The sequence below is a fragment of the Solea solea genome, chromosome 15, assembly GCF_958295425.1.
Source record: "Solea solea chromosome 15, fSolSol10.1, whole genome shotgun sequence".
Lineage (NCBI taxonomy): Eukaryota > Metazoa > Chordata > Actinopteri > Pleuronectiformes > Soleidae > Solea > Solea solea.
Window position 1 is genome coordinate 21,167,962 of NC_081148.1, and position 24,238 is coordinate 21,192,199.

The following is a 24,238-nucleotide window of genomic DNA, read 5'->3' on the forward strand; positions in this document are numbered from 1 at the left end:
ATATGTAACTTTTTTTTTTATCAACACAATTTTCTCACACAAAGTTTCTTTGAGACAAACTAGACATAAATTAATATAATTTTGTTTAAGTATCTAATTAGTGTAAAGACTTTCTTATTGGTTTATTGGAGGTAGGATTGAGATCATTATGTTAGGTTTGAAATTAGTATATTGGGTCTGTAATGTTTTTGTTCCATTAGTATCTTGTTTTTGTGCAGTAGTAGGTCATTTTTGTAATTTTTTAAAGATACTTTGCTAATTTAAGTATTTTTTTAGAACAGTAGTAACATATATATCATAGTAACATGTATATATACATATATATGTAGAAAGTAAATTAAGGATAATTAATATATATCTTAAAAGTGCAGTGTAATGAAAACCACTTCAGTTTAATAAATGTTACTTTTTTTAAGACTTTTTCCCCAAACTGTCTACAGAGTCTATAAAGTTTTCCCACTGCTTTTTCCCTGACTACTCCAAAATGACTTTCATTGGTTTACAGTGAGGATAAAAAAATGCTGATTAAAAAAATGCTTGGCCATAAAGGGAAAATAACTTTAGTTTTTTTTCTTCTTCTGCACAAACTCCAGAGAGAAGCAGGGGAACCAGATGCTTCCGTCAGTGAAGGACAACAGTGGCAGCCACGGCTCTCCCATCAGTGGCAAACTGGAGGGCATTTTCTTCTGCTGCAACACAGAGTTCAACACCGGCAAACCTCCGCAGGATTCCCCGTACGGCCGCATGCGCTTCGAGGTCCAGGCGAACACACTCTTCAACCCCGACACCAACCTGTACTTTGGAGATTTCTACTGCATGTACACGGCCTACCACTACGTGATCCTGGTCCTGGCACCAAAGGGCTCCAGAGGCGACGACTTCTGCAAGCAGCGTCTGCCCGCGCTCGACATCGGCAGCAACCCTTTCCTGACCTGCAAGCAGGTGGAGGAGTGCGACGGCGGCCTGGTGTTTCATCACGCTCAGGACGTCATCCTGGAGGTGATCTACACGGAGCCCATGGACCTGGCGCTGGGCACGGTGGCGGAGATCAGCGGACACCAGCTGATGAGTATGTCCACGGTGAACGCCAAGAAAGACCCGAGCTGCAAGACCTGCAACATCAGTGTGGGACGCTAAGGCGACAGCAGATTGTCAAGAGAGCGAGGGAAGAAGGGACTAAGAAGTGACTGACCTCCACACACACGCACACGCACACACACACACACACACACACACACACACACATGCATGACGCAGCAGATTTAGAAGGCTTCCAGACATGCACACACACACACACACCAACATATCTCTGTACTCTGAATATTCCCAAAGAAGGACGCAGAGAATATAGAGGATGGTACTCACTCTTTGACATCTGCCCCCACTGTGCAGCCATCTTAAAAGTTGGGGTCTGCCCTAAATGTTGAAAACACACCTTAAAGATGTCCGTGTAAGGGACCACCAGCTGAGAAATCTAAACCTGGGACAGCGACACAGATCCATGCGTCCATCCTGCAAGTTAACACCGTCATAGTCACCAAACCCTTTAACTGTACTAAAAAACATGGGCTGTTTCTATTATATTTAAAGTGATTTTTTGTTGTTTTTTTAAATCAGTTGTTCCATTATGTTGTCAGTGACCTTTGCCTGGTTTTTATTGATATACTGTTAATTGCGTCCACCGTCTGTGTGGACAAGCATTTTGCTCTTTGACTGTTTCTCTCTCTCTCTCTCTTGAGATGATGATGATGATGATGCTGATGTTTTGTTCTTATTACACAGTAGACAAAAAAAATCTGACTTCTTTTACCTCCTACTAGTGGCACGTACTGGTACTACACGTTTCTAGGGCTGCAGCATCAATAGTCATCTGTCTTTATACCAAAGGTATTAAACACTAGACATTAACCTGCTGTGGGGAAAAAAGAAAACAAATGCAACAACCTCTAACATAACATGTGTACTCACTGAATCTCTGATGGCCAACTTGTGAACTACGCATTAACACTTTAACCTTTTTTTGTTAGGGAAAGAAAAAAAAAGCATGATGCAGTTTTGTGGAGAATGAGTACGAAAGCTGTCGGTGCCGCGCTCATAAACCTTTTTCCTGCAACGTTCGATATTTACTTTATCGTAGTCGGTGGAAAGAAAGTAGAACCATAAACTGTGTTTAGCAGAATAAATGTGAAAAAATATTTATTTTTATTGATATTCATATACATATATATATATTGTGTATATATATACAGAAAAATATATAAACCAGAAGTGCACAATGTTGAAAGCTCTGATCATTGTCAACGACAGCATTAAGAAGGATAAACAAACTTCATATGGCGTATATATAACTTGCACTATGATGTCAAGGTTCACTAACATTCACATTATTTGCCACAGTGAACATGTAAATTGAATAGTCACAATTTAGATTAAAATCCTTGATGCATATCATAGCACAATGCAGGACTGAAAAAATAACATGCACAAACACGGATTGTCTCACTGTTTGCGTTTACATTTTTTTTTGCCAAGATAGCACTTTTTAACTTTTAAAATGCAGTTTCCACATCAATTATAGACAGAAAAAATAGCAATTTTTTGGCAAGGAATAGAAGCGAAGTACCATATTCTACGCACAGTAATGTTAAAATGACTAACACGTGACTAACATCAGGTTGTTACAGCTCTTCGTCTTGGACACAGGTTAGTGCTACATCACTTGGTTCACGTGCTACAATGATGTGTATAAATATATGATTATTTCATTACCTGACGAGGACTAAATGTGTTTTTGGGTCTTTGGGAAAAAAAACGTCCATCACTGTTTTTCCTTCATGTAAAGTGCATCCACATAATGAGCATGGCATGAAAAAAAAAGAAAAGAAAAAAGAAAGAGAGACCAGACCTTCTGGCTCCTTCTCATCCTGATTTTGTCACAAATGATCGAGTCCTGTTGTGTTTTTTCGATGAAAAGTCCCACTGTGAGTTCACTCAACTAGTTTTGGTTGAGTCATGTTGTTTACTGAGCAGGGCCTCCAGGAGGCGGAGCTTCGCTTTGAGGTTCTTGTACTGGCAGTACTCCTCCGCCATCGGTCCACGGTCCTCCTTCTGACAGGCCCTGTTAAAAATACACGGAGGCAAAAAGAAAAGAAAAAAAACGCGTTACTTTTTTTGTAGTTGAAAGAAATCGACGACTTGCAGCAGCAGCAGCAGCAGCAGCAGCTTCCATAACTGGTTGATAGTCCCTATGTTGCCTTACTCAGACAGCTTTGTACAGTGTGTATTGTAATTAAAAACCTGACTGTATTTAGTTTGGAGGACTGCGTGTACAGTTCAGAGCAAACATCTCTCTCTCTCTCTCTCTCTTCGTCTCTCTCCTGAGCTCTCTGTGCTGTATTAGCGTATAAACGTGAGCGTGCATTGCTCTGTCGTAAACACTGCGGCGGAATTTCTTTGGTGGGTTTTTTTTTCTTCTTCTTCTTCTTGTTCTTTTTCACAAGGCGTTGTTGAAAACCAAATGTTCCAAGTTTAATAAAAGACAAAATAAAACAAAATAAACCGCAGAAGCAAAAGAAGCCGCGTATGCTGACGAGTCCGATTCTTATGTGTGTGACTTTGTTACCTGCCGGTCTGCAAATAGAAGTGGTCCTCGAAGTCTCGGAGCGCTTGATGAAGCCGTCGCTTTTCTAATCGAGTCATCCTGAGGTGGTCCAGTAATTCTGGTCTGTATGAAGAAAGAATCAAACCATTAAAGTCCAGCGTGTAACATTTTACAAGTTTTATTTGACTTGACATTAAATATACTATCCAAACGTTTGTTTATATATGTATATTTACTTTAAAATCAAAACAGTTTGTTTTAGCCTCAGAAAAAGGCTCTTGTATGTTACTTTAGCAGCTCAAATGGACTGAGAGAGCATTTTGCAAGTGATTGAGCGCTAAATCTCTACATCCTGTTACAGCTATTGTTTTTACTACAATTGTGGTTGCCACCTGCCTTTAAAAAGCAGAAAAACCCTTACTTAATGTAACTCTAACCCTTGTTAGAGTGTTTATCTTATAAGAATATATACCAAAAATAAATTTGACATTTGACAAAAACCCAAAACTACCATAAATTGTTCAACCAGACTTTGCACATACGTAGAACAAATTGTGTTTGCGATTTGGAATCCTCCATTTGTTACAATCTGTAGCCTCATCATTAGATGTCACTAATTCTCATACACTTCTTATACAATTATATTTTATTTGAAGCCTCCTCTTAATTGGTACACTCAATCAGGGCCAAACATTTCACTGAAATGTTGATTAAATCGGAATCAGGCTTACTGCAATTTTTCAAATCTCAAAATGTGTATCGTAAAACCATTTTTAGATGAAATAATGACCTGACCTACACATCATATTCTACATACAGAGGAAAACCCACAGTAGTTGTTATAAATGTGTTTTTCAAAATAAAATGAGAACAGGTGTGTACAAATTATCATTCCCTCTAATTTCCCTCATTCAAAATAATCGCAATTAGATACAAAATCATTCTGCCCTTCACTCAGTGTACAGTATCTGTAACTACCATGACAGATGTATTAAAGCAAAAGAAACATTGATGAAACTAAACTATTCTTTGTTTTCCTGTAATTCCTGTAATGTTAATAATATAAGATCACTTAATTCAACGATGAATTCTGAGTGGAAATAAATAAATAAACTGGAAATATAATGTTGAACCGCTGTGACAGCGACAGGAACATGGAACAGGCTCTACCTTGAAGCTTCATGCAACGTTGCCATGGCGACGATCTGCGGCTGGAAACCCTTCACCTCCTCCAGCGGCGACACCAGCGGCGTGTCAGACGTTTCCATGGAAGGCGAGTGCGGCGACTCTTCCAAGGACACGCGCCGGGGAGCTTTGAGCCACAGAGGCTGAAGCCTGGGACTCCGCCCTTCATCAGAGCCGTCCTCTTCCTCCTGTGACAACACCAACGCCAACACGAGGGGATCAGTGCTACACTTTACACGTTTCGGTGCATTAGAACATCGTAGTATTTTAGTAGTGATGTAAAATGATTGTAAAATGATTGTAACGCCATCTTATTTGTCATGTAATATCTACTAATACTTATGACATTTACTTTACAATGACATTAAGACATGAACATGTAAACATTTGAGAATTAAAAGTGGTTATTATTATGTTGTCAGACACTTATTGTAGTTTTCTACATAATAACCATGAATCACTGCAGAAAAATGTTCATCTACCTGTTTCCATGTCATTTTACTGCACTATGATGTTGTACAACATATTTTTTAATCCCTTTATCCCATAAACTTATAATTGAGCTCTTTCATGTTTTATCTTTTGCTGCACTGTATATTCTTTAAATCAATCAAGTAAATTATTGTTTTATCAAATTTTATGCTTGATTTTAGTTTCAAAACTCTTCGTTTTCTTGTTTTTGTTTCTTATACTATTCAAATAGCCTTGCCAATTACATTAGAAATACATTGCATTATCAATGTTACAGCTCTATGACAACAAATACATCAGACCACCACCTAATGTAAGGTTTATGCCGCAGCTGCCCTAAATTAACAGCATTATTAATCATCAAAATCATATTTTTTATATTTCTGTAATGGTTAATACACCAGTATGTAGAAGCTCTTTCACCCAAATCATATATTTAATGCTAAAATATAATCATTATTGTTATCCATTCATTTTCAAATGTGCTGTTTTACAAAGAAACAGAAAAAATAATAAAGCACATCATTATCCCTTGATTAAAATGTCAAATTATAGTCATTTACTTGCATTCCTGAACAGAAAAATGTGTTTTAGTGGTTGAATGTTATGCTTTATGATTAATGCCTGACTTCTCAGAGAAGAAGCCCATTGAAACAACTCAAATATGGCTATGAAGTCAGTTTGTTATTTGACAAAAAAAGAGTTCTAAAATAGATCTAATAAATGTGTTAAGTACTGTACATACTGCACATACACAGTAGTGTTATTATCAGTTCTTGTTGAATAAATGGAAGCGTTTCACAACAGTTAACTGTAGCTCTCATGTGTGGCCATTAGATGGCAGTAGAGTTTATCTCCTCCACCACTGACTGTGGCCCCAGGATGACAGAACTACACAGTGAGTGTGGTGGTTTACACCTTCTGTCTCGGTCTTTTATTCAAACTTGTGTATTAGACTGTGACTCACGATGGTCGTGATGACGGTCGAGGCGACGGTCGAGGCTGCAGAGAAGAGCAGAAGCTGCTTGAGGAGACGGTATCGATCGTAGAGAGGCTTCATCAGCGTTCGCTCCAGCTTTGTGCTCTGAACACACAGTTGATTTTGTTATTAGTGGTAACAAACGAATACAAAGGATGTCAGGACAGAGACGAAGTAAAAGCCTTTTCTCACCGGTCGTCCGTGCAGACTCTCAAAGTAGAGCAAACACTTCTGCATGTTTGTTTTCTCCAGCATCATCTGGAAATGTGTCATCTCCTGCACACGTGGACACACGGGGAACCATAATTATGTCATAAAAAACAAAAACAAACAGAAATCACATCATAAATGACAGTGATGCTATGATTATTTCATAATTATGAACCTTGATGCTTTCAGGCAGGCCAAGCTCTCGCCGCCTCTCCTTCAGTCTGTTGGTGATGATGTTGACTGTCTCCTCCACGTCTGGCTTAGTGTTGCTGTTGTTGTTGAGCTGCTGCAGCTCACTTCCTGTCAGTGGCGCCTCCCTCTGGTCGACGTTGGTCCTCCTTGTTTTGGTCGACGGTTTAAAACCGCCGTGTCCTCTCACACCCGTTTCTTCTGACTGTCTCAGCTTGAGCTCTGACGTGAGGAAGAAAATATAGGACATGAAATTCAGTCTTTTACTGTTCGATGTAACTCATTAAACATCTAATCCATTACAATTAAGACACATTTTCTGGTCATTTTTCCCCTTAGGCCTTATGTATTTCTTTTTTATTAAAGGCTTAATCTGTATTCTGTATCTGTAGTATTCATAAACAATTGTACTTCAGAAAAATAATAATTCAAATTATTCGCTCCAGCTTGATTGTTATTGACATGTCATGTATTATAATATGTCATCGCTGCCATTTTCCTGCAAAATGAATACTTTTGGTTTTGATATTTGAGGTTTATTTCACTAATAATATGTTGTATCACTCGTGTTCGTTGACAAAATATCTGAATACGACTGCAAACATTAGTGCATGTGTGTGACTGTGTGTCTATTGTTGTGTAACTGACCTTTAAGCTGCTTGCGACTCTTGACAAGCTCCTTCATTAGCCTGGCCACCTCTGGGTTGGCTGTTTTATCATTATGGGCTGGCTGAAAACCAAAGAACAACACATTCTTCACACTGCATTATCAACCTTTTCTTTACTTGGTTCATTGTTGTGGCTTTAATAGTTTTTTGGGTTTTTTCCAAAAAGCCTGTGTACAGCAGCTCCTGGAATCAATGTGTTGTTTTATTGCAGTGGACCAGTAGGGGGAGCAATTCACTCAAGCATGTAATGTACTGTATGTACACTTTAGATGTGAAGCCATTCACACAAATAATATGAAAATTGTTGTTTATTTAGTGAGATTAGCAACATCTTTTTTAACCTTTGTGTGGTGTTCAGGTCTGTGGGACTAATTTTCAATGTTTGCTGAAAGAAAAATTATGCTATTTATTATTTTTTCAGCTTTAGAATCATTGGCTCTGGATCATTTTCTGTGAAGAACATAAAATAATTAAATACTTTACACTGCCAGAGACAGTAAAATCATCCTCGATCTAAGTATTTATATCATTCTACGTGAGCAACAAAGACAAATGTATATATGTGTGGACATAAGATGGACACTAAAAGTCAGTTTATCTGCATCAAGTGCAATAATTGCATTTGCAACACAAATATTGATATTCTCAAACGTGGTCCAATAGAAATAACAGGGTTAAATTAAACATCTTTTCAGTATTTTTACATAAATTATTGATAGTGTTCATACAACTTTAAATATGAAATATTGCCAGTGAGGACGCAGCTCTGACAGCTTTCCTCACCTTATAGTGCTTCTCCTGTTCAAAACACTCCTCAAAATGCCTGATCCTGTTCCTCAGGCTGTGGATGTGTCTGCTGAGAACTGTGATGGACACAGAGCCCTCGTCTGGCTCAGTGTGGACACTGCGACGAGCCCTGGAGACAGAACAGTGCACATCAGGACATTTGCATAATACAAATCATTATTAAATATATTTATAATCCCAAACGTGAGCAGCTGATGCAGAAATCCTCCACTGTGCCTCAGCACTGTGATCATTTCTGACATCAGACGCTTGTCTGTCGTGATCCTCTTACACGCGTATGTGCTGTGAACACGGTGGAGACGGCGCAGCGTCGGGGTCTAAGTTGTAGCGCAGGCCGTGGCTGAGGTCGTGGCAGCGCGGCGACGGAATTGGGCAGTCGGTCGTCGTAAAAGAGGACAGCAGCGGGCTGGTGGTGATGCTCGAAATGGTGTCGTCTGCGGAGAAGTCCTTGGAAAGACTGGCAGTGGAGGGGACCGGACTGGACTCTGATGAGTGAGGGGACAAGGTCTCTACTGTAGCAGAGAGAGAGAGAGCGAGATAATAATATTCGGAGATTTCCTTTATGAATTTTGACATTTTAAACATTTTTTATTCTGGAAACAGAAAGAAACAAATAGGAGAGGATGAGCAAAGGTTGAGGGAGGAAGCAGGAGAGAAAATACAGTGCTGGGCTTTATGTATTCTTTGTTTTGTTTGGTTTTCTGGATAATATTTTGAATATTTGATCATGTATGTTGTGCTTAGTTAAACGTCAGTATCTGGATCATCATCCATCTTGTCTTCCTCTAGAGGACCACACTGGAAATGTTATTTCATAACTTTTGTGTGTTTATCCTGTCATTATCTTTATCAACATCTTTAATATTTGTGATGCAGCGCTACAATTGTGTTTATATATTTTCATTATGTCAAATAAATCAAATCAAAATAAGGAAGGAAAGATACCGCAGCTGTTTTTTCATCAGGCTACACATACAGTGGGGTCTAAATATCATTCCTATGGTTCAAAGAAACATGTTTGTTGCTGTGTTTTATCCAGAGACTAAGACTGGAAATAAACAAATACTCATTTATTGTCTTAATATCAAAAGTATCAAACATTATGTATCGATAAATCATGTCACAGGTGGCTGTAGACTAAGTTTAAAAACACAAAATGTCTTACCAGGCTGCGATAAACCGATTAAGTTATGATCCTGAGCAGGTGGTGACGGTGGCGAGTGGAAGAACGGCTTGGGGCTCAAATACAGACTCTGCTGCTCCTCAGTGGAAGGAGGTCGTTGCAGAACGGGCAGGACGTCCTGTACTACTCGGTCCTGGTCCCGAGCCGCTGACACGGGTCCCAGGTCAGCCTCCAGGGCTTGTAGCTTCAGGGAGGGACTCTGGAAACAGAAGCAGAACATGGCTTCAGCGTCTGCAGACGGGCGCTGGGACACAGGTCCAAACGATGTGTCGTAGTTTCCCACGCTGCCGGGGAATCTGGAGGAGGAGTCCCATAAAACAGTCGTATTCTTTCACACGGAAAGATCGAGCATCTTTGGTCAGGGCGTCGCAGTCATCGTGTCCTCCAGAGAGTGAAATAAGTCTTGCGTGGAGGTTTTTAATAAGAGGAACAAACTGATAGAAATCCACAATCTCTTATCTGCTGCAACTAGAGTCAAGTCGTGCGGCCACAGCTGCACGTAAAATCCTGCTGACTCGTCAGTGAGTGAGTGAGTGAGTCAGACTCCTAATGTGCATCGGCATCCAGTGTGGGATCCCCGATCCGCATCGTATGGACAAGACGAGTCTCTCTGTCACTCCCACGGTGTCTCTCTGTGTTTGAGGGTGGGTGTGTGCGTGCCTTGCGTATGTTTCTTCCGCCCCCTCGAAGAGTTCCCTACATGCACATAGTTTTCCTCCTGAATGAGCGGCTGAACAGCCTCCACATGGATTATTCATCGCTCATGTGCGGTAAGGGGGGGGGGGGGGTCGGCAAGGAACATCCGCCCATGCTGGTACGTGTGGCGCGTGTGTGCGTGCAAAGGGGGAGAGGAGGGCTGTGCTCCATATACTGTATGACGAGGCGTTTCCATGGCAACGCTGTTAAAACCCAGCACAAGGGGTCCATTCGAGGAAGCTGCGGGGAGTCACGTCGCCACTTGCCACGCAGTTAGTGTGTACAGTAATGACCTAACGGTTCAAATTTGAGCAAAAACAGCCAGTGCTCAATGATGAGCCAAACATTATGTATCGTATGATAAAACCTATGGTGGTCGTGAGCGTGATTTGTTTTTGTTCATTTAGGCTCTGACATACTTTTCACCATCATCAGTGTCAATAACAACAACAAGAACAGCAGCAGCAGATAAGGGCTTGGCTTCTCCCTCCTCAGCTGTTCATTCATAAAAAAATACTGCTTTGTGCGTCACACAGAGGAGGAGGAGGAGGAGGAGGAGGAGGAGGAAGGAAGGACTGAGAATATTATTAGTGAAGCAAAACACCCACAGACACAAAGGTGTGCATATAAATGCACAGGTGTGCATACATGCACACAACATCAGTGCTCCTGTTGTCATAGATACCCTCAGTCGATAAAAAGGTGCTAATTTGTGCATCTACAAAGACTGTGGTGAAGGAGAACTTACGTCAGAGCTGTTTCTCCTGCCTCTGCAATCACTGAGTCTGTCAGGAAAACCACTTCCTCCCCCTTCTCCTCCTCCTCCTCCTCCTCCTCCTCTTCTCCCCTGTACCAACACACAATAAACCCACTGATGAAGCCTCATTCCACCCCAAAACAAACACTGGATTTAAAGAGATAACTCGTTTATTTATCTTATTTAGTTTCTTTAACAAAAGTTACCAATGATGTAGTTTTTAAATGTACATTTTAAGTAGGGATGGGAATCGGTATCGGTCAGTATCGGTCAGTATCGGTCAGTATTGGTCCAATAATTATCAAAGTTACTGGGTCGGATATCGGACAAAATCCGGCACAATCCAAAAATCCTCTCTATCGTTTTGCACAGGCTGTAAAAATGTAAATAAAAATCAGCAAAAGCCTTTTTAGCTGAGTCATGTTTGGGCTGATTATTTCCTCTTTCTGTGTGAACAATTATGTCTGAAATGACTCAGCACAAATGTGTTGTTAACAGCTTCATAGTTTAATTAAATAAGTGGTCTAAAAATGACTTTATCTGACTAATATCGGTAACGGTAGATACTTGAGTTTTTGATATCGGTATCGTACACAAAAAAAGTAGTATGGTCCCATCCCTAATTTTAACATGAGATTAGATAACAGTAGTCATTGTGTCAACCTCATAATTAAAGAGGGGTTTCAAAAGCTCTGTTTACCTTCCGATCACAATCTTTTGCGTTGTTCTCTACCCGGCACAGGAGACTGAAAAACAAAAAAAACACAGAAAATAAGGTTAAACTACATGAAATGCAATATTTTAAAGTCCAGGTGAATAGAACGATATTAGTTCTCTGTCTATATTTGTACACACAGAGAACACTGATTGTCTCTCAGTGTTTTAAGAACATTAACGCTTGGTAAATTTCCCCTTTGTCTGTCGTGGACAGGAATATTTAAAATTATGCATAAATTGATTTTTGAGAGATTGAAATGGCATGCCTTCACATAAAAATCTGCCTGGAAATGTAATAAGTTGTTTGTTTTTTATGGTTTTTAGGCGCCGTTTTAATAAATTTCTTTAGAGTTACAATTTCAGACTAAATGTTTTTACAATTTTAAGCTTTGAAAACTGTTGTTATATGTGATAGTGCGCTAAATCAGACAAATTCAATCTAATTTTGTTTGTTTGTTTTAAATGTGAGTACTTTTTGATCAGGTGTGTTTTTATAGTTGGTGAGAATTTTAAAATAATAATAATTTTCGTCAGATTGCCTAGGTTGTGCTAAAATAAAAGGATAGGATATAAGATATGGAAAGTATTGAAATTGAAAGTATTTGTAATTGAGTAGGTTTAAAAAGCTATTCTTTACATTTACAAACCAGTACTTTTACTTGTACTTAAGTCAAATTGTATAGTGGCACTTTTACTTGAGTAGAATATTTCAGTGTTGCTGTGTTTGGTTTGGTACAACCCAGTCTGGATTAGGTACTTGGTCCTGATCCACGTGAGCCCCTGTGGCTGTCAGTGTGATGTGGAGTGGAATCATGTTTTTAAAAAAACAAAAAAAACAAACAAACATGGCTGTAAGAGGCTCGCTGCTCCAATGACCTACTTTCTATTTGACTGCAGGGCTGAGCTAAAAATGAGGAACCAAGCAGAGAAACTGCAAACATACGCCACAAAAATACTTCAAAAAAGAAAATTAAAAAAGAATAAAAAAGTGATAATAAATAAAAGAAATAAATGGTTAATGAAATTTCATTGGTTGATCTTTGTTTTCAAATGTATTTGTTTTAAATAATCCGTCATATTTAAAGGTCCAGTGTTTATTGGCAGGTTTTATTGGCACAAATTGAACAAACGACCCATTAGCAAGTTTGTATAAGTGTGTGATTGCTTTAAAATACATTTTTGGGGGATTTTGTAGCCTTAAAATACAACTTCTGTGTGTCACTGTTGCTGTTTACGTTTGAATATGTGATCTATTATTATGAGTATTGTCATTATTTTAGTAGCTGGTGGAGTTTAAGATGCTGTGAGAGCCTGTTGTTGATGTTATTTTTTAACAAACGCATGTATTCATGGATCCATGTTTTTGTTTATTCTTAAATGTTTGTTAACTTTCATTGACATTATAAACTGCTTTTCCTCTCACCTCACTTTGTGCTCCCTGTGCTTTTGGGTTTTTCTCACAGAATCTGTAGAGGCCTGAAAAACAATTGAATCCACAATAAACAAAAGTCCACACACAAAATCGAAATGTATTATTAAAGCATACGTTGGAGGCAGAGGCAGCAAACTAAAAATAAACGTGAGACAGCACAAATGGAGCTGTTGCTGGAGATATTCCGAGCTCGAGGTGTGAGTGCGAGGAATAAGGTTAATGAGCTCAAGCAAAGAAAAAAGGGCGACAAACTGTTGGTTTTTCTTTTTTAAAATTCTGCCAGAATTTGGCATAAACAACGTGGAGGAGGTGAGAAACAAGTAGAATTGCTAGAAATGTGACATGGAAACATCTGGTTTTTGTAACCTTTGAAAGATTTGTTTAAAATTAAGATTTTACAGTTGGAAAATAGGGATGTCGTTATAGTAGTTTCAGCTGATTTTTCCTTCATTTTTGTCAAACAATCTACAATATGCTTGAAAATTGACTTGTAGACAGTCAGAATAAAAAAAATGTCTCTTTTTGTTTTAATTTCCATGTCTAAAGTGAGAAGATCCATAAAGCTCACCATTGAAGAGACATTTTTAATAAGTGAATAGTTTCTACCTGATTTCTGTCTGCCTTCTCCTCTGCCTTTGATATCGAGGTGAGCTGTGACGTCTTTGTAAAAGTTCTGTGGAGGAAAAATGACTTGTTTAAAAAAGGTTTGTGTTTTAAGAAAGACTATAAATACAATTATCTCATACTCAAACTCAAACTCAAACGGCCTGGGGGCCAATGAGCGTCCGGTCTGCTAATGCGGGGCTGGTCATGTGAAAAATAATTAAACTGTGGGAAATTATCTTAAAATCATATTTTAAGATAATTATTTGATTAATCTGTCTGAGCACTTTTTGGTCCACAAAGTGTCAGAAAATGTTGAAAAATATTGATCACTATGAACCAAACCTGGAAATGATGTCTCATTTTTTACTTTAAATGATTCTTTCGTATGTGAAGCAAAGAAACCAAGAAAATATTCACATTTAAAAAGCTGTATTATCATGAAAGCCTGTTTTAGTTATTGAAAAAAACACTCAAAGTAATAAATCGACTATCAAAATAGTTGACGATTCATTTTGTAATCGAGTAATAATCGATTCATCGTTGCAGCCCTACTCATATATGTATATATATATAATTTTATGTTAAAAACACATTTAATAATGTGATTCATATAACCTTAGGTATTATTATTATAAAAAATATTGCTCACCGTTCATGACGATAGCTAACAATCATATGTTTGTCTTATAATCTGTCTTGATATTAAGGGCCGGGCTGCATAAAATCACGTGGGGCCGGGGGCCACGGGTTTGAGACCTCTGGTTTAAAGGAAAGCTTACTGTATGATCTGCGTGTGACACTCACTCATTTTGTGGCGGGGGAGTCTGACACAGACACTGCTCTGACCCGCGGTCAGTGAGGCACGAGGTCACGCGGCTCATCTTCATACGTTCACCTTCTTCTTGCGGAGCCTCCAGGTCTGGAATCAGCCTCTGAATGTCAGCGCTGACGTCAGACGTGGTTTCACAACTCTGACTCAGTGTGTCAGCACTGAGGAGAGGCAGAGCGAGAGGAGAGGAGAGGAGAGGAGAGGAGAGGAGAGGAGAGGAGAGGAGAGGAGAGGCAGAGCGAGAGGAGAGGAGAGGAGAGGAGGTTTAGTCATGGTTAATTTCTAAATCTATGAAAAACAAGTTTAAAAACAATAAAACATGAAACTATTTAAAAAACGAAAACAAAACAAAAAACTGGGAAAAGTTGATAAAAAAGAGAAAAGAAGAACGGATGATACATTTATTATAAACTCTGTGTTATTTAGTCATTTGTGCGCATTACAAACACATATATCTCAAATGCAAATGATTCTAACGTTATTTGTATTTGATGCTGTTTGTAGAAAGTGTTTAAACGAATACAGTCACTGCAAATTAGGATGATACAAAGATAAAGTAGGTTTGATGAACAATGAACACGGCAATAGTTAAGTTTGTGAGCAGGTCAACTAGGGCTGCAACTCTTATTTGATGAATCAATTATTATTATTATTATTATATCTTTTTTTCTTTGTTTTTATCTGTTTAATCCGCTTGTTTGGATTTTGTATGGTTTTGTTTTCTTGGACACAAATGAAATGAGCTTTTATTTCCAGCCTTGTTAGAATTTGTGTATGATTTCTGCAAACCTGCAACACAAAACACCTAGAGCTGCAACGATTATTCGAATAATCTTTTATAAAATTAATTGTCAACTATTTTGATAATTGATTATTCAGTTTTAGAGGGTTTTTTAATAATTAAAACAAGCTTTTTCTGCTTCTTTCTTTGTTCCTTTTTTGTTTCCTTCAAAGGAAACCATTAAATCTGAATAACAATAGATAAGTCAATCATGGAATTGCCGCTCTAAAAGCACCACAAACTATAGAAACAATACTTTTAAATACACACATTACATACATTTGTGTTGTTGTGACCGATGCTGAAGCACAAACCTAAAGAAACAACAGCACGTTTCGCGCCACCTGTTGTACAGAAACACGTCTGACGACTCCACTTAAAACTGACTCTTGTGAGCGGTGTAATAACAGCTCAGTCAGTCTGACATCTGGTTGCCAAGCTGCTGAATATCGCCGTGACTGTGTCACATCTCATTAAACATCTGGTCTCCCACGACATTATCTGCACTAACCTCCTGCTACTTTCCAAAGAACGTCTTCTTCACTGACCTCAGTTCCACTAAGGAACAGATGTTCTCGATGTCACTGCACATCTGCTTAGGAAGACGAGGCAGGAGTCAAAGTGAACTCCACAACTGTCCACATGCACACGCAAATGAAATGTAAATGAATGCCTGTACTGCAACCGCAGAGTAAACCACAATTTTTGAAATAGATAATGAATAATAATCAATAATCAATAATGAATAACAATCATTATTGTGATTCTGGCTGGTTCTGCTCCTTCCAGCAGCAAAACACTGATGACATGTTTACTTAAGCCACTTTATTAAGACTAGCTCCATTTTCATTGCAGGGGTTTTCTGATATGTTTCTATTGATGCAGGTGTGCAGAAATAAGACCAAATTCCAATTGTGTCCAGTAAAAACAAACCATACAAATAAGAATAAAAATATTATAAAAATAATAATAATAAATTATTATTGAGAAAACCCAGTCTCCGGGCAGCACAGTGAATGCGGCGTCAACCTTTATATGTCTATAGTTTCAGTAACATGGGGCAAACTCTGGTGGAGCCACCATGGAAACCACGGACAAACCCATTTGGGACCCATAGTGTCAGTCCACATAGAAACCCTTATGTGGTCCACATGGACATGCTGGCTGGGCTGTCTTCAGTCCTCATCTCTATATCCAGGGTTTGGAATTATAATCTTTGTGGGGGTCTATTATACTCGTATTATGTACGTTGAAAAACTGCATTGTTTGTGATTAAAATAATAAAAGATTTAACATGTGTGTTAAGTAGTCCTGGCCAGTGAGAAAGGGGAAGATAAGTCTGGCCCTAAAAATCACCTGCACTCTCTTGTCACCTCTGTGACTCAGTTATTTATGCTCAGCTGTGATGCATTCACTGATCCTCGTAAATTCCTCGTAAAACCCCCCCCCCCCCCCCCCCCCCAGTTGTACGATTTGACTACCTTCATGGGAGCCCGACCCCTTTCTATGGGGGCTCAGCTCCATTCGAACCCAGTCTGTTTCCATGTAAGTGATGCTGTGTTTGGTGTCAGTACCTGCTGAGTTGAGCTCGTCTCCATATTGTTTCAAAATCACCGGTGAATGAGAGTGAAGTGGTTTCTGCCTCCGTGTGACAGCTGCCGGGTCGGACCTGTGGAGGACGTAAACACGACTCAGTATTATGACACATTGTCTTCATTTGCTGGGTTAATGATATTAAATGTAACTTTAATAGTTTGATATTCACGTAGCAGCCCTACCCGACTTCATGATTTATGAAGAGTCTGAATACATTGACATTTATAACACTTCAGCTGTAGATTCATTAATCACACGATCAAAACCAGGAGACAGATACATCGAAGATAGATGGTTTATGGATGAAGCAATTTCAAAGTGATAATATTAAGTCAATTTTTGCTTAAACTGACACTTAATCGATGAGCTACAAAGATCGTCACGTTGGTATTTACTACTGACATCATAGCAAAGAAAAAGGGAGGGAAAAGACTAGTTTAAAAATGTTTTACCGTGTCAAATCTTAAATTTGACATGAGCAGAGGTGGAAAGTAATGAATTACATTGAGTAGGCATTTTGTTTACTTACAAGTAATTTTTTACAGTCACTGAGTAAAAAAATGTTGGCCTGAATTTAAAGAAAATTAAATAAAAATACATAAATACATAAATCACGCACCAGAAACTTTGGCAGTGAATGATGAGGACAGGTGAATGATGAGGACAGACAGGTGAATGATGTGGACTGACAGGTAAATGATGAGGACAGGTGAACGATGAGGACAGGTGAATGATGTGGACAGACAGGTGAATGATGAGGACAGACAGGTGAATGATGAGGACAGGTGAATGATGAGGACAGGTGAATGATGAGGACAGGTGAACGATGAGGACAGATGAATGATGAGGACAGGTGAATGATGAGGACAGGTGAATGATGAGGACAGGTGAACGATGAGGACAGATGAATGATGAGGACAGGTGAACGATGAGGACAGATGAATGATGAGGACAGGTGAATGATGAGGACAGGTGAACGATGAGGACAGGTGAATGATGAGGACAGGTGAGTGATGAGGACAGACAGGTGAATGATGTGGACAGGTGAATGATGAGGACAGGTGAATGATGAGGACAGGTGAATGATATGGACAGATGAATGATGAGGACAGGTGAATGATGTGGACAGGTGAATGATGAGGACAGATGAATGATGAGGACAGGTGAATGATATGGACAGATGAATGATGAGGACAGGTGAATGATGAGGACAGGTGAATGATAGGGACAGGTGAATTGGCACTAGTTAAGGTGAGAAACTTTGACCCATGTTGACTGATACATTGTGTGTTTACATATTTTCAGTCTTGTAAAAACGTCTACTAAAGGCAAAACTTTAAAATAATGATTCACCTCAAAGTGTGACAGAGCAGAGAGAGTTGGGGGAGGCGGTGAAGAGGAGGAGGAGGAGGTCGCTGTGTTCTCGGCTGTGAGTGGAAGCAGAACCTTGTGATGCTGCAGGAGACGGAGCAACAGTGTGTTACACACACTCTGGTCCTCTATCATCCTCGGTCCAACTGGAACACTGAACAACAACAAAAACAGAGTCACATTCTGTAAAACAGGACACAAAACTGTGCATTCTGTGTTCTGACGTGATGGAAAAGGGCGACATCTTGTGGACAGATATGGAATTCTCAGGCATTTGGGGTACATCTGTAGATTGTAGCTGTGGAAAATGAACAGGAATGCACTCTTCTTTGTGAAAATGCATGAGTGTCTGTAACTTTTACTCCACTACATTTCCTCTAACTATCTTTGTTGCTCGTTACTACCAAATAAAATCAGGAGAAGAAGAAGAGTTGGTATTATGGTCTGTATTTATATAGAGATTTTCTAGTCTTCATGAGCTGCTTTACACTACACTTTTCACCCATTCACATGCTTCAACATGGGGTTAAGAGTCTTGCTCAAGGACACTTATAGACATATAGACCAGGAATTGAACACACACCCTTCCAGTTGAAAGACAACTTGCCCTACCGCTGATCCACCATGACTCAATGCTAACTCCTCACATTTTCAATACATTTACTTCTAAAACTAGTACATTATAGTTCAGAAAATGTCTTTGGATACTTAACTACAGTAAATGTCATTTACTTTAAGACCTTTACTTAAGTAATATTATAAAAAAAGTGACTTCAACTTCTACCAAAGTCATTTTCTGGTAAGATACTTGTACTTTTAGTCAAGTATCCACTTTAAGGTACTTTATACAATACTGATTTTGGCTTTACTACTTCACTACCTGTTGTAGAAAAACACCTTATCTTTGTTGAGTTGGATATTTTTATGCAGCACATATTTCCCCTTCAACCTAGTTCACAGCGATCATGTTCTAATTTCTGCAGATAACACACGTCGTCCTCTAAATCCTAAACAATTTCCAAGTCTCTCTCTGGTAAACAGTTAGACTCATTCGCTTTCACATCTTTATCAGCACGCCGTCGTCTTCAATCTCTCAATGGCTTCAAGATGTCATGTTTTTCCTAAAATTGGAAAAGATCAGAGAGGACCTTGAGGGTAACTGATAAACTCTATGGGAAATGGCAGCCCTTTATAGCATATGTCACCTCACTTAGAGTATTACCACCTGACTGATCACATTCTTTTGTCCTTATATATATATATATATATATATATATATATATAGTATATTATGTGTGTTCTTAATACCTGTAATATATTCAATAAAGAAATGAATACAAAAAGTCTCTCTCTGGTGGCCGACAAAACATCCCATAACCAGCCTCTTCTTCGTCTGGCTATAATCATCATCATCATCGTCGTTTCCCCCACACATGCATGACTAATGACACCATTATCCTTTTAGAGGAAAACATGTTCACTTCTAACTTGAACATAAATTGTAACGTCGTAGTCTGCCGTAGTCTGTATGTTGTTGTTTTTTGGCGCAGCATAAATAAAAGTGAGCTTTAAATAACGTCTGAATGTGAGCGTGCCGCCCAGCAGCGGAGAGATTATTTGAAATGTGTTTACAGTGACGGCAAAGTTCTGTAAACAGGAGGCCTCTGATGGCCTCTGTTCTGTGTGTGTGTGTGTGTGTGTCTTTCAGGGCTGCAGTCTTCTCCGTTATCAACCATAATCCACACCCATTTCCTTCAGGGGACAAACCCAACTCCTGCACAACTCAAGCGGGAAAAAAAGTCCAAGCAGAAAGACGACAACCGGACATTTAGAGCCATGGACAAAGCGTGTTTTTGTCCACATGGATGTGAGACACACAAGCATGTGCATGATCACATCAAAAGCAAGTGTGGAAAAAAAACACACAACACAAGAGAACACACTGTTCGTGTCACGACACTGCACTCAAGGTCAAATCATGCCCCCGACTAGACTGTACTGTACTGATGGGATTAAAGGAGGCGCCTGTCTTTGCAGAGGATTTAAAACCAGACGTTAACAAAAGCGTCTTACTGGAACAGACAGGGCCCAAAGATGGTGGCCAGATTCTCCACAGGCATGTGATTGGAGTGGCTGTGAGCGGCGACTCTGGACAGAAACTGGATGAGGAAAGACAAAATGATGAGGTGGTCGGCGGGGAGGTGGTGAAGACTCTCCCTCAGGGAGCGGTTCCGCTCTGCCTCATCTGCGTATCCTAAAAGTACAGAGGAGAAAAGAACACAGGATTTATTTTAAATAAATGCAGCAGAGAATGTAACAGTTTAAATAAACAATTAGCATCCACACATGAGACTATACACAGTAGAAATTAGTAACGATGCAATTAATTACTTAATGAAATTTTATCTAAGGGTTGGATCATGTGACCAAAAAGGTTATTACAAAACTTAAAATATCAAATCTGTTGATGATATATTATATAAAGTTTTGGTAGATAACTCCTCCGACATGAAATCAGTTAATTGTGGTTTTAAACTCGTTTAACTGATAAACAGCTGACAAATTTGAGGTAAAATGCAATTGTAAAACTTATTAAAAAATATAAATAATGTTTACATTTATAGCTGATAATATACATGATAAAAAGCAATTACACAGTATGTGTTTTACCTAAATTAAATCATCATTTTATCAATAATATACAGTGTATTGCACTGTTTTTACATCCCTATGAGATAAAATATGCTTATTATGATAAGGAGGTTGTGTTTTTTGGCTGTTGTTGAGTAAAATAACTCAAAAATGTGGATATAAGTTTCTGATCATCTGGGATATGAAACCAAGAAAGAAATGAATAGATTTGTGTGACGATCCAGATCAACCTGTAACAACTGTACTATCTTCATACCTGAGAGGTTGAGGACCAGCTCGAGGCGCTGAGGTTCAGGAACGACAGGGACGGGCAGCTCCCGGAGGAAGAGTTTGAGGAGCGACGCCACGGTGGGAACGTCTCCCTCCTGCTCCAGATTCACCCTCTCACCGTGATCCCAGCGCTGCCTCAGCTGCTTCGTCCTCAGCACGGAACTGCACAGACGGAACAGACCTCTGTGCTGCATGCCTGTGATCAACAAACAACAACAACAACAACAACAACAACAACAACAACAACAAACATCCAATCAGTGCTGTTATGTCACAAAGTACAAATACTTTTGTTACTGTACTTAAGTACAAAAGTCACATATCTGTACTTTACTTTGTTATTTATATATCTAACAACTTTTACTCCACTACATTCCCTAAATACTACTAAATTGTGTACTTTTACTCCACTACATTTCCTAAATATTACATTTCCTAAATAAATTGTGTACTTTTACTCCGCTACATTTCCTAAATATTACTAAATTGAGTACTCTTAATCCACTACATTTCCCAAATACTCCTACATTTTGTACTTTTACTCCACTACATTTCTTCTAACTACCTTTGTTACTTGTTATTACCAAATAAAATCCGAAGAAAAAGAGTTGGTATTATGGTCTGTATTTAGGGTTAAGTGTCTTACTCAAGGATACATATCGACATATAGACCAGGAATTGAACCCACAACCTTCCAGTAGATTTTATATCAGAAAATCACTTTTGATACTTTAACTTCTGGTAAGATACTTGTACTTTAATCAAGTATCCCTTTAAGGTACTTTATATAAGACTGTATCCAATCAGTGCACACAGCGTTGTTGTTCTTTAGTCATATAAGATAATAAAAATAAAAAGAATGCATGAGCAGCAGCATGAACGTGAATGTGCCTCTGTTACCATTCTTATCCAGGAAGTCCACCATGTCTCTGAGGACGAGAGGTATGCCACGGACCGTCTGTCCTTCCTGTCTCAGGATTTCCAAGGCAACACCAAACACACACCTGGCGACCAGTTCAGGCTCCGACACCAGCGTGGGACAAATGAGCTCCGGGCTGATTTTAGGGCTGGGCCTCAGGATTCTCACAGAAGACGGGTCGTTCTTCTCAGGGAGAGAGAGAGGCGACATGCAGCAGATGACCCAAATACAGAAATCAAATTAGCTTGTTATCCACAGCAACTCTGAATGAGCAGTTGTTGTTGTTGTGGATAAACAGGGACAAACGGTGACTGTCGTGTCTGTTCTAATCTTAATGGAGGTGTTTACTTTTTATGGCTTAAGGATTCCTGACACTAACCTCAGTATGAGGTGAAAACTTTAGCTGCTTTAAAAGAAATTAGGACACAGTTTGTTTATGACAATTTTATGTAAATTAAAACTTAAACTTAAAAAGAAAGATGAATGAGTTACAGTTTTGAAAAGTCAAAAACACACAGTAAAAAATAAGAATTACATTGTGTAAGTGAGTAGTTTTGAAACCATAATTTTACTTTTACAGACAAACTGTTGATAAAATATGCAATAAAACGCCTCCTTGACTGTTTTTTATTGTTTGCTGGTGAAGAAAAGAAGGATTTATGCCACACTGTATGGTTTTCTCTTGTTTTAGGTGATTGTTTGGACTTAAACTACAACATTCAACCTTCATTAATGTTTAAAATGTCACATTTGGACTCGTCAATGCTGTTTTTAATTAAGAACAACCAGTTTGAGAGTACATTTCAAAGCCATTACAGCACTAAAGTATATATTTTTTATCAAGGTAATGGTACTTTTATGAGAGTAGTAGAATATAACAGTACTATTTCTACCTAAACATACAAATAATTAACTTAATTTGTCTGTTTGTGTTGAGCTAATTCAAATTGAAAGTGTGTGATAAGAGAAATGAACCCATAATTGTGTGAATAATAAATAAAAAATAAACACAGAATGGTGTAAAATGAGTCTTGTCGCAGATAAACTTACACAGAAGGACACTGACGCCCTCGCTCCCATGTTTTCAGCTCAGAGCAGCACAAACTCTTCATTTCTCGTCTTTTCTCCTCCTCGACATGACTCTTCTTCGTCTTCTTTCTTCTTCTTCCTTCTCCACAAATGTGCGACAACAACGGCAGGAGACGAACAGTCGCTGCCAGGACACGAGCATCACAACTTGAGCCGCACACTTTGTGCAAATAGCACGGCCATTAAAATGGAGTAGCGGTCTTCAGCGTAGTAGCTCTTAGCTGCCCGGACTATTGTTTACGTTGCTAGTCACGTGACAAGCGTGTGTAACCATGGCGACCCGTAGTTGGGTTGCCAGGTGAAGGAGCTCTGCTGCTCAAGGATGCTCAAGTGTTTGGAAGCTGGGGAGGAAAAATTGATTGTATAAATTAAGTTTATGTTGTATTTTAGTTCGTTTTGTTGTGCTTTCCTATTTGTGTTGGTGATTTGCACCTTCAGGGCCAAAGTATATTTGTCAGTAAAAACTGAAAAAACACTAAATGTGGAAAAGAATTAAGAGGAAAAAATACTTAAAAACATGTCTTTGAGGGTGTTTTTGGAAACAAAATACAGGTAATACAAAAAGACTAATAAAGATGTTAGATGTCACATCACCTGAAAAGAAGTGAGAAAAGTAAGTTTAAATGTAGGTAAATGGCCAAAACAATTGAATAATAAGAAAATAAAGAAAAAAAAACAATAAAGAAAGAGAATAATATAATAAAAATACAACAATAATGCTAGTAATTGTGATAATTAAGGAAAAAACAAAAAAAATAATGGTAGGAAAGTAGTAAACATGACAGAAATCAGTAGCTTGAGGGCAAATAAGCAAAATGTAAAAAGTAAGGATGACTAGTTTAGACCTGATGGTTCTCAAACTGTGGTATGTGAACCACCAGTGATAGGCAAGCTTCTATCCCTCAATACTTTAAAACCTCTGCAACTAAAAACTAAGGAAAACAGTCTTCAACAATTGATTTCATTCATGAAATATTTAATAAATCTCTTATAATAAATTTACCGTGACATTATTCCAAAAGAAAAACATGAGCTTATAAGAGAACAGTTCAGTTCCCTATAATAGAAATTTCTGAGGATATTAAAGGTGTTTAAAAAAGCAGCTGTGTTTGTGAAAGTTTTGCCTATTTTTACTTTTTCATTGTAGATTTCTATAGTCTATTCTATAAATGTAAACATACAGTGTTAGTTAGTTGTTGTATTGATATAAAGTATAAAACATTTGGGTCA

At 38.6% G+C, this 24,238-nt stretch overlaps 2 protein-coding genes across 3 annotated transcripts in view; one reads left to right on the forward strand and one right to left on the reverse strand.

Annotated features, from left to right (window-relative positions):
* Positions 1 to 2,183, forward strand: part of LOC131474174 (phytanoyl-CoA hydroxylase-interacting protein-like) — a 37,498-nt gene extending 35,315 nt beyond the window's left edge. Inside the window, exon 5 of the mRNA XM_058651924.1 lies at positions 594 to 2,183. Within this exon, the coding sequence (XP_058507907.1) occupies positions 594 to 1,137 (544 nt within the window). The 3' untranslated portion in view covers positions 1,138 to 2,183. The remainder of the gene's footprint in view (positions 1 to 593) is intronic.
* Positions 2,180 to 23,204, reverse strand: LOC131474173 (protein FAM13A-like). Of its 2 annotated transcripts, XM_058651921.1 has the most exons (21): positions 22,970 to 23,204; positions 21,901 to 22,102; positions 20,987 to 21,196; positions 20,152 to 20,332; positions 18,061 to 18,232; positions 16,686 to 16,780; positions 14,306 to 14,491; positions 13,502 to 13,568; positions 12,887 to 12,939; positions 11,447 to 11,492; positions 10,738 to 10,836; positions 9,276 to 9,492; positions 8,382 to 8,622; positions 8,087 to 8,219; positions 7,284 to 7,365; positions 6,622 to 6,857; positions 6,429 to 6,512; positions 6,225 to 6,341; positions 4,772 to 4,974; positions 3,623 to 3,724; positions 2,180 to 3,118 (listed from the first exon to the last, which is right to left on the reverse strand). In XM_058651921.1, exons 1-21 carry the CDS (start codon positions 22,997 to 22,999, stop codon positions 2,992 to 2,994), a joined length of 2,883 nt encoding a protein of 960 aa, XP_058507904.1. In that variant the 5' UTR covers positions 23,000 to 23,204; the 3' UTR covers positions 2,180 to 2,991. The 2 variants fall into 2 exon arrangements, with proteins under 2 accessions (XP_058507904.1, XP_058507906.1); XM_058651923.1 differs by lacking the exon at positions 10,738 to 10,836.
* Positions 23,205 to 24,238: the final 1,034 nt, after the last annotated feature.

Coding starts and splice junctions, on each gene's coding strand:
- LOC131474173 (XM_058651921.1), bottom strand. CDS start 22,999: ATGGGAGCGAGGGCGTCAGTGTCCTTCTGT. Junction 16,781..18,060: donor CTGCTCTGTCACACTTTGAG/GTGAATCATTAT, acceptor CGTCCTCCACAG/GTCCGACCCGGCAGCTGTCA. Junction 13,569..14,305: donor ACTCCCCCGCCACAAAATGA/GTGAGTGTCACA, acceptor TTTCCTCCACAG/AACTTTTACAAAGACGTCAC.